General features: G+C 36.4%; 2 protein-coding genes across 2 annotated transcripts; both read left to right on the forward strand.

Annotated features, from left to right (window-relative positions):
- The first annotated feature begins 3349 nt into the window (after window positions 1–3349).
- LOC143540119 (TATA-binding protein-associated factor BTAF1-like) lies at window positions 3350–4516 on the forward strand. Its single transcript, XM_077033263.1, has 6 exons — window positions 3350–3368; window positions 3488–3582; window positions 3690–3907; window positions 3982–4036; window positions 4115–4196; window positions 4290–4516. Exons 1-6 carry the CDS (start codon window positions 3350–3352, stop codon window positions 4514–4516), a joined length of 696 nt encoding a protein of 231 aa, XP_076889378.1.
- A 4452-nt stretch (window positions 4517–8968) lies between these two features.
- On the forward strand, window positions 8969–10819 carry LOC143540111 (pectinesterase 1-like). Its single transcript, XM_077033255.1, has 2 exons — window positions 8969–9932; window positions 10094–10819. The coding sequence occupies exons 1-2, from the start codon at window positions 8969–8971 to the stop codon at window positions 10774–10776; spliced, it is 1647 nt and encodes a 548-aa protein (XP_076889370.1). The 3' UTR covers window positions 10777–10819.
- The last annotated feature ends 571 nt before the right edge of the window (window positions 10820–11390 follow it).

Genomic DNA, 11390 nt, shown 5'->3' on the forward strand with positions numbered 1-11390 from the left:
ACCCGAAATCTGAAACATTTGGGACATGTAATACCCATCTCGTTAGAGTATGGGACAAGTTTAAGATTACTTTAAAAATTTTCATGAGTTTGGGACGAGTTTAGGAATTGTGATATGCCAGATTACCCGACCCGATTATCAGATAACATAGCGCTACTTATTCGATTATATAACCGAGTAACTTCACATATAATATACCTTCAAAGTTATTATTTATTTTGTGGTGGATTTTTTTATATCTTTTGGTAGAATTGAATGTATCAAATGAAATTTGAAGAATTGCATATTCGTCAAAGAGTAAACTGCGGTTTTCGTCCATGTGGTTTGTCCAAAACTGCGATTTTTAGTCCAATAGTTTGAAATTTGTGATTTTCATCTCTATGATTTAATTTCACTTGCAATTAAATCCGATCTCACTAACCCCGTTAAGTCTGGCAGTTAAACCCATTAGCATGCCCCTCTAACACAAGGTGCACTTTTGTCTTTTTTTTTTCAAAATATACCCCAACCCTTCACGTGAAGGGGCTTGTGAATTCGGTCTAGGGTTTATTTGGGGGGGAAAATGACAAAATTGCCCCTCATGTGAGGAGTACGCTGATTGTTTAACGACCATACTTAACGAGGTTACATGATTGAGTTTAATTGCAAGTGAAACGAAACCACAAGAACGAAAATTGCAAATTTGAAACTATTGGACTAATATCGCAGATTTGGATAAACCACATGGACGAAAATCACAGTTCACTCTTCGTCAAAACTTGTTTATAACAATTTTGTTGTAATTCATTAGTTATTGGCAACATTTTAAGATAATTATTTTTTGCAATTGATTAATAGTTACTTTCCCGATTTAATTAACTATTTGTAAATTGTCAAAACCCGATAGACACCTGATGGGTTTTTTGTCGGGTCCACCCCATATACCATGTGTGGGTTTAGGAATGTCTAAACCCGACCCATTATCATCCCCTACTTTTGAAAAGACAACAAGGAAGGTTGCTAAGCATGAGGCAGCGTGTTTGGAGAATCAGCACGTGTTCATTCCATTTGCCTTCGACATATTTGGATCCCTAGCTCCCGAGGCGGTTCGCTTCTTGGAGCGGGTGCAGAAGGTGGTCCACAGTGACTCGCAGAGCCCGAAAAACCAAGGATTTATATTTAGTAGAATAGGCTTTGCGATTCAAAAGGGGATAACGGCGTAGCTTGTTGCTTGCTTACCCATTATCCAGATGTAACTCGGTTTGTGTTATATAAAATAAAGTTTCTAAAAGAAAAAGACAACTGGAATTTCAGGAGTGGAAGCGATTGAATGTTGAAGACTAGGGTGGGGTTGTTTAATAGTTTATCAAAAGATTTTTTTTCGTCGCTAACGTTTGGCCACAATTGTACTTTCATCCAAATAAGTATAAAAACAAAAATGCTCGTTTTAAATTTTGGTTATGAATTTATTTTAAGCAATGGATTACAAGAACAAAGCGCGTAGTCATTTGCATGTCACAATGGGAAAAGCAGCCGAAAACATCGTCTAGCTAGCTAGCGAAAAGCCGAATAACGATCATATGATTCCAGATCTTCGAAATGTAGTGGAGGGACCATTATTATTGTATTTAATTCGGATAAATGATCTACCTATCTATCTAATTGGCTATTTTTTTGATTTCAAAAGCTTCACCTAAAAATCACATGGGCCGACAAGAAAAAGAAGCGAATCAAACAAAGGGATAAATATGCAATGAGTACCCCCACCATATTTTGGCTCAATTAATGGACCGTTGTCTTTAATACTAGAAGATTTTAATAAATATATTTGACTCATAATTGCCACCCTAATTTCCTGTCAAACTACTCGTCAATAACATACTTCAAAACATCTCAAATGCTTAAACAAATATACAACTTAATGACCACATTGATAATTAATCATCATATGTCTTTTAAAATAAGAGAACTTTATTATTCGTGATTATTTTAACAGTTATTTGGATCATTCACTGACCATTGTATTAACTTGGAACTCTTATTTTGTAACAAGTGAGATCCTTCTATTTTTAAATAAAGTATTTGAGTATCTCATCTCAACCGCTTAGACTGAGGATCATTAGCATATTAATAACGATAACGAAGTTAAGAATTCATATTTTTTTAATAAATACAATACTAATTAGTATTTTTTTGTTTATTTCTTTTAAAAAATATATATTAACCCTCTTAATATTAATAAACCCTAGGCATTAATATAAGGGGGTGTTTGGTAGAGGGAATTGAGGGGTGAGAAATGGAATTGGAAAGAATTCTCTTGTTTGTTTATGAAAGAAAGAGGTGAGAAATGGAAATAAACCATTTCCATTTCTCTGAATTTGTTTCTCTACAAAAAGCGGAGAATTGGATTTCCAGGTTTCATTTCTCAGCCTCACTCTCTCACGCCTCTCCCTGCCCGATCGACTTGCAGCCTGTAATCACCCACAAATCATCTCCAATCCAAGAACCGATCTCAGTTATCATCATCATAATAATAATAACCCGAAACCCTCATTCGTTCTTCATCTTCACCGTACAACACACACACACACCATCACCGTAACACACATCCGCCACGTCACCACGCCGATAACCGTCAATTGAATCGAATGCTTCACACTTAATATTATTATTATTATTAATTATTATTAGGTTTCTCAATTCCATTCACGAAAAAACCCTAAGGTACGTTCAATTTCTCTTATTTCTGTATATTACCATCACTGCTAACGATTCGATCGTTATAATAACGAAATTGTTAATAGTTATTGGATAATGCTGTGTATTGCTAGTGTAATTCGATTGGAATGTATTTATTATTATTATTTAGGTTTGGATGTTGATTTGTATATTTTTTTATAATTTTTGGTTGGTGTAGGATTGTGTATTGGTGAGAGGAATGAAATCATTTGACAGGATTGTGAAAGATTATTGTTTTTGGTAGAATGAGAAATGTTGTGAGTGGTATAACTATTAAGAGATATGGCATAGCAACAATCTTCTCGCCTCCAACGGTTGCTGACTTTACTCGAGAGTATCTTTTTATTGCAATCTTTCTTTTCTAGGCTTATTGTTGTTATTATCATTATTATATTGTAAATGCATATTTTGTGGGAAAACGGATGAGTTTTTAGCAATAAGTTTATAGTTTGGTTTCATAACCGACTTGCCTTTGAATTGTTTAAAAAGTGATTAGGTGCCATGCATGTATGCCTAATCATGCAATATGGGAGTTTAGTTGAAAAATCATTAATATATATAGTTTAGATGGATTTAGAGTGGTGATACTATCTGATGCAGCAGATTGACATAATTAACGGTTGGAACTTGAATGTCACAATTTGGATTTGGTATGAGAGAAGCAGCTTAATCTAGAGTTAGGTTAATATTAGCTTGAAATAAGGTAGAGTGAAAATGTGTACTTTTTCATGTTCATGCTGGCTACTTGTATTTCTTGACCGTTGTTAAGCTGGCTCGACACAAGCCACACGATTCACTGCAGCTCGCCAGATAGGGGAGATTGCAAAATTACATCCTCAAGATTTAAGCTCTTTGCTACGTAAGGTATGTATTACTGCATTGATTTATTTTAGTATTGTTTTTTAGTTTGGGACATATTATGGCGGTTGTGCATTCAAATTGGTTTGATTATTGCTTAATGCATTTTTCAGGTATCACAATATCTTCATAGCAAAAACTGGGATACCAGAGTTGCGGCGGCTCATGCCATTGGAGCAATTGCTGGATGTTTCAAGCATTTATCTATGACTGATCTCTTTAATCTTGTTGAGACAAAGATGAAGGAGGCTTGCATAAACTGTTCTGTTGAAGAGGTTGTTTTTTGGCCAACATCTCTCCCCAAAATAAGTGCTAGCACTTCATTCCAGAGGTTTTTCTTGGTCCCTTACGTACGCCCATTTTTTGCTCTGTTTCAGCTATTGATCTGACATTTTTTATTGACAGCTTTGAACTCTCTAAAGTGTTGGGACATGGGGCTCTTTTGGCTTCCAGAGGACAGGTACTGTATTTTTTTGAACTTTTAGCTTAGAGTCTTGTGGATATAGTTAATCTTGATATATTGATTATTCTGTTTTAGGAGTATGACCTTGCAAGTGATTCTGGCAGCAACTCGAAAGAAAGACTAGCCAAACAAAGGCAAAACCTAAAGCGGCGGATGGGTGAGTTGTAAATGTGCTATTACCCTTGGCTATATTTGCATCGTGAAATAATTTCTTTATTGAATTGCTTTAAACTTGTATGTCTGATAGCAGGTTTGGATGTGTGTGAGCTGTTTACGGATGTACAAGGTTTGATTGGAGACGAAGATCTTGTGATGCATAAACCTAATCCCGCTGGAAGCAGTGTACCATCTGATTTTTACCTACAAAGACCGGGACGTAATGTCCAGCAGTTTGTTGTAGATGTGGTTCCTGGTTACAGATCAGAGGGGGAAAGTGCTCGTCAAAGAAACTCCTCAAAACTTAAGTGTTTGGAATGAATACGTGAAGGTATATTCTAAAAAATATATTTTTTAGATTTTAAAATTTTAGTCTAATTTATTTTTAATTGTCTTGTAGTCTCACAAAGGGGCTGTGAATTTTCGTGACAAGTCATTTCCTTTCTATGACAAATTGTGTACCATATTCGGTAAGGAGGTAGAAGCACGGATGTAGATGAGATATATCGAGAGTCTTGCAAAGATATCAAGGAAGTTTTGCTTCGATTTGGGGAGATGGTGGGTGAACAACTTAGCAAAGAAGGTATGGAGGCTCGTGAAATCTATGAAAAGGTTAGTGATGAGTTGAAAGCTTTACCAGGTATCACTATGAAAAAACGGTTCAAAGCAGCTCATTTGATTGGTAAAGATGTGGATCTAGGATGTTCTTTTCTTGCGTTGACAATAGAAGAGAAAATTGAGATGGTCGAGTTGTATACCGATGGTTCAATGGGATAGTTGTGTATGGTTGAAGTATATTTTGTATGTGAATTGGTTTTAACTATGGTTGATGTTTTTTGCTTAAAAACTATGTTTTGTATGTGAATTGGTTTGATCAATGCATATTTTGGTTGGAATTTATGCATCTTTTTATATGTTTTTTATTTTTAATAAATATTTGTTATGAAAAAAATACTTGTGCTAATGATAAAGTTGATATAAATTCTCTGTTTATTTTCTATGTACCAAACAAGAGAAATGGTTCTCAGCTATATTTCTCTACTGAAATCTCTGTACTACCAAACAGAACAGTCAATTCTCATTCTCCAGACCAATTCCCTTTCTCTGCAATTCCATTTCTCTACAATTCCATTCTCTGTACCAAACACCCTCTAAGAATTATTGTCGGTATTCTAATATAAGAAATGAACTAAAGCAATAATATAAAATAAATAAATAAATATATCATGAATTGAAAATTCTTGCTTTTAATTATTCGCAATCCGCTAATAAAAGGAACACATGCACTCGATCAATATCACCTCTGCCAAACATACATACTCCCTCCTAACCAATCCAATCCATTTCTTAATTACACCTAGCTAATAAAATTATAACCATGAGCCGAATCAAAGATTTGCTCGCCGGTAACAAAAGAAAAAAACTCTTCTTAATCGCTTTCGTTTCGATCCTGTTAGTCTCGGCTTTAATCGGCATCGTCGTCGGTGTCAAATCTCGTAACTCCGACTCCAACAACGCCAGCCCACGAAGCATCACTGCCTCCACAGCTCACGCCATCGTAAAATCCTCATGCAGCGCCACATTATACCCAGAGCTATGCTACTCTACCATCACGAGCCACCCGGATGTATCCAACAAAGTTAAATCCCAAAAGGACGTCATCGAGCTTGCGGTTAATATATTAAAACTGCTGTTGAGAAGAACTACTTCCAGATAAAGAAGCTCACCACTCGCAAAGGCCTCACGCCTCGCGAGGTTGGCGCTCTTCATGATTGTCTGGAACTGGTGTCCGAAACGTTGGACGAGCTTCAAAAGGTGGAAAAGGATTTAGAAGAGTATCAAACCAAGAAGTCGTTGAAGCAGCATGCTAGCGATCTCAAGACGCTTATGAGCACGGCGATCACTGACCAGGAAACGTGCCTTGACGGGTTCTCTCACGACGGTGCCGATAAAAAGGTTCGTAAAGAGCTCGAAAAAGGGCAGAAGAAGGTGGAGAAGATGTGTAGTAATGCATTGGCAATGATTTGTAATATGACCAGAACTTTGCGCTTGACACATTATATTATGGTGAGTACCAGAACACTGGGGCCGGGGCCGGGACTTCGGGTAGAGTTAAATGGAAAGGGTTCAAGGTGATTACTAGTTCTACAGAGGCTCAAGGGTTCACCCCAGGAAACTTCATTGGTGGAGGTAGTTGGTTGAGAAGCACAGGCTTTCCATTTTCTCTTGGTTTGTAGATCGACTACATTAATTAATTAGTCAAGTGTTGGGTGCACCGAATGAATAATATGTGAAGGTCTTTTAAGGAGCATCACATCTTGTATGTGTTCATGTATTGTATTGTATTTGCTTTCTATGTATATCCAGGGTATTTATTTAAATATGTTTATCATAAAGCATGTAGCTACGATTTGATTAGATAATACACGTATTGTTTGTAATGATTTGTTTTATATATGAGACCGATCCACATGTTTTATTTAATATATCATGGACAAAGGCATAGGTGCCAGTCCCAATCAATGTCACAAATCAATCTTCTCATGTACACCTTTTACCTCTAAGGACATATGTTATGGGTGTCGGGAGAAGATGTGGTGTATGACTATGAGATGACAAGTGCAGTAGTGTAGTGAACGTGAACACCATTCTAGCCCCTTTTATCTTGGCAAAAATGCGTGGTATTGATTAAAGTATGTTTGTTATAATGTAACTACAATTGGTTTAGACTTTAGATAATACACTTATTGTTTGTTAGTGACATGTTTTTTTATATGTGTGACCGATCGAGAGATCACCTAAGATATTAACAAAGGGTAGTGTCTTTCTTATATCATTGATCTAGGAGCAGGTGCCAATCCCAATCAATATCATGCATCAATCTTTTCATGTACCTTTTAAATCTTAGGTAATATATTATGTGTGTGTGTGTTGGGAAGGGACAAGGCGTTGTGTATGAGATGACAAGTGATGTGGTGTGGCAACCCCCCCGCCCCCCTTTCTCTTTTAACGTCGGCAAATATGCATGATGGATTGACCAACAACACGCTCGTCGCACATTCATTTTGAAGGTTTTAGATGATGTGGTACCAAGTGGACATTTTATTTTTATTTGTGTAAAAAAAATCTTTGTAAAAAGTGATTAACATGCATAACAAAGGTTGAGTGGTGACAAAAGAGTGGTGATTCAACACTAATTAAGATTAAAGTAATTGATGAATGATGTATAAGCCAACTATGCTATTTATAAGTGAGAAAAAAAATGCTAGTGTTTTGAATCATTACATTGTATATATGAACTGGAACATTTCTAGAACGACCAAAAACTACTTCCAGTTTTATAGATTTGTCACAAAACTTTTGTATATAATTTTAAGTTTATAGTTTGACCACAAAAGTTTTCTACTATGAAGTTTGTGATTTTTTATTTCATAAAAAGCTACTTATGAATACAGTTTTCATTTATTAAAACTTGACCACAAAACTTATGTGTTCTTAAATAAATCTAAATAATAAGAAATTTTGTTAATCCAAATAAATCTAAAAAGTCTCAACAATTATTTCAAAGTGAAGTAATAAGCTAATTTTAGTTTTCATGTTGCAATAAATTATGGCCCCGTTTCTCTGGTGTAGTGTAGCTTCTCATAAGGCTATATTGTATTTATGACTTGATGGGCTTAACCAATGTATTTTCTACTTAGGGCTTGGTACGCCCACATCTTATATTGTAACTGGGCTTCTAGTCTAATATATAGCCATAGAGAGGTGAACATCGGAAACGATTTGCGAACCAAACCAAGTTCTAATTTCTAAACACGAACCGAAACCAAATCAATTTCGATATGACAAAACTCAGTTTGTAGAGGCGGTCTTTTTGTACCCAGCTTAAATTAGAAAGTTTATAGTTATTTGAATATTTTAACATACAATTAGAAAACAACACCTATATAGATGTTTCTAGTCGGTCTTTTTTGGCTATTTATTCATCTAGTTGTTGGTATATATAGGTACCGGATGAAACCTATGTGAGACCAATACACACTTAGTAAGTGTGAAAGACGGAGTTACTCATGCTAGATATGTTTAAACTATAATAAACTAAAAGATAACGACACGAAATTTTTATTCATGTATTATTCTCAGTCGCAGTTCATTTTATTGTATTGGAATGTTTTATGATTCCTTGACTCATAACATGAGTTTGGCCATTAATATACAATTGGTTACGGTCATTTTCACCTACGTAGCGTAGCTACAACTTATTTGTCCCATGTTATTAAGGGCATGTTTGGGATTGCTTCTTTAAAATGCTTATTGTTTTTGAGAAGGCAAAATGTTCAAAATGCCCATTCAAAAGCACCTAAAAATACCAAATTGGTGCTTTTAGATGCTTTTGAAGGGGCATTTTGAACATTTTATCTCTCCAAAAAGCAATAAACATTTAAAAAAAGCAATCTCAAACACCCTCTAAGAATTGATATGAAAACGCATTACGCGGTTGCATTTGGATACCATATTTACAAACTGTCAGAAGATAATATAATCGGCCGGTTTTCCACTCGCACATAATTTATATATATTTATTATAATAATATATCACCTTACAACTTAATTTGCATACAAGGTCAAAGGACAAAAATTGTCTATTCACAGTAGCCTCGTTGAACAATTCCGGACACATATATAAATGAGCAATCGTAACGCTTAAAAACCCATACTAACTAACTAACTAAATAAATTTCATTGTTTCATCACTTCCACCATTACGTACCAATGGCTTACGAAAAGTTCCATCAGGCTGAACAACAAGCAGCTTTCCATCGCAAATCACGTAAGCGCATAGTCATTATCCTCGTTTCAACCGTCCTCCTCCTTGCCGTAATCATTGGAGCCGTCGCTGGAACCGTCATTCACAAACGCAATAACAATAATAATATACAAACACAAACACCTAGCTCACCCGCTCAGTCCATCAAGGCCGTTTGTACCCAGACTCAGTATCCAGAATCCTGTTACTCTAGCCTTTCCAAATCCAACTCCACCGACCCCAAAGACCTGTTTAAGCTCTCGTTACAAGTCGCATTGAATTCACTCTCCGCTCTGTCTTCCTTGCCCGAAACTTTGATCAAGACTACTAATAACGCCAATGATAAGGAGGCGTTAAAGGTATGCACGACCGTGCTAGACGAAGCCGTTGAGAATCTCCAAGATTCCATTTCCTCAACACAAGACAATGACAAGTTGTTGAAACTCAACGACTTGCAAACGTGGCTGAGCGCGGCCTTAACCAACCAGGAAACATGTCTGGATTCTCTAGAAGAAATGGATTCAAAGTTTCTAACACAAATGAAGTCTCAAATGCGTAATTCGACCGAGTACACAAGCAACAGTTTGGCTATAGTGTCCAAAATATTTCGTAAGTTATTAACGGAAATTAAAGTAGAGTTTCCGCACAGGAGGCTGCTGCTTCAAGAAGACAAGCCTAGGCCGAATGTGACGGTGGCTAAGGACGGAAGTGGAGATGTGATGACGATCAACGATGCGATTGAGATGATCCCAATGAAGAGCAAGGACAGGTTCGTTATATACATCAAGGAAGGAGAGTATCTAGAGAATGTTGTCTTGAGCAAGTCGTATTGGAATGTCATGGTTTACGGCGATGGCATGAATAAAACCATTGTTTCTGGTAGCTTAAATAAAGTCGATGGAGTCGCCACCTTCAAGTCTGCAACGTTCGGTATATAACCAACAATCTTCCATCTCATAACTACACTTAAATAAATGATGATTTTTCATTCCTTTGTTTAAAGATAGTGTTTACATCGATACATACATAAAGCAAATTAACTAAATTGAAATGAAGCAAAATACTTATTTTCCGAATGAATAAATGAATAGGTGTATCAGGAAAAGGGTTCATAGCAATGGACATAGGATTCAAGAACACAGCAGGTGGAATCAAAGAACAAGCAGTTGCAATGAGATCAAGTTCAGATTTTTCAGTCTTCTACAGATGTTCCTTTGATGCCTTCCAAGACACCCTTTATCCACACAGTAACCGTCAGTTTTACCGCGACTGCACCATCACTGGCACCGTGGACTTCATCTTCGGGGACTCCTCAGTGGTCTTGCAAAACTGCAAGATTATGCCTCGGCAACCATTACCTAAGCAGTTTGTAACCATCACAGCTCAAGGGAAAAAAGATCCTAATGAAAACACTGGCATTTCGATTCAGAACTGTGAGATAACGCCTCTAGACAATGACAATCTTACAGCCCTGACGTACCTGGGCAGGCCGTGGAAGGACTACTCGACGACTGTGGTCATGCAGTCGAGTATCGGCGGGTTTTTGCATCCGTTGGGTTGGGCAGAATGGGACCAGGGTGTGGAACCACCTTCGACTATATTCTATGGTGAGTACCGGAACACTGGCCCTGGGTCCACGACTGATGAACGGGTTAACTGGCCGGGTTATAAGCCAACGTTAACGAGTGCCCAAGCGGCTAAATTCAATGTTGGATCTTTCATTGATGGATCAACTTGGTTACCTAAAACACAAGTGACATTTGATTCCACTTGATTGATGTTCAAGATAACTGTTAACTAAACAATCCTTTTAATGTTGTATTTATTTTCTTGTTAATTTTATTTTGTGAGGAATGCTACATGTTTCTGTTTATAGCAATATGTGTGTTTAAAAGAAAGAAACATATGAACTTTATTTGCTGGAAGAATAATTTTAGTTTTTTCTTTAAAAATTTGTTAAAAAGGTTAGAAAATTGATGGCAAATTGTGAAGGGCATACATATATAACGGAATCAACTTAAACTGAATGACCAAGCCCAACCACATGCATAATTTAAATTGATCACCCTTCATGTTATGCATCTATTATAGTCATCACCCTTTTCTTTCAACAATATTTATTTAAAGTTTTAAAGCATCATAATGTCAACTAAAATTAAGAGATTCATAGTCTAACATTGAGTTTTTAGTAACCATTATTTCTTAATATTGAAAAGGTAAAAGTGCAAAGGGATATCTTGTTAAATGTGAGAAAGGTTAAGGGTAGAAATTGAAATAACGAAGAGCGAATCAGAGTTTGAATTGGGGTGGTGTTTGAAAGCGAAAGCAAAAGCACGCATTGGATTGTTGGTGTCTCCAAATGCGGAAATTCGTGGGTGAAAGAGCAAA

The sequence above is a fragment of the Bidens hawaiensis genome, unplaced genomic scaffold (assembly GCF_021521415.1).
Source record: "Bidens hawaiensis isolate Kalapana, Puna unplaced genomic scaffold, B.hawaiensis_p1.1 tig00012137_1, whole genome shotgun sequence".
In the NCBI taxonomy this organism is placed as follows: Eukaryota; Viridiplantae; Streptophyta; class Magnoliopsida; order Asterales; family Asteraceae; genus Bidens; species Bidens hawaiensis.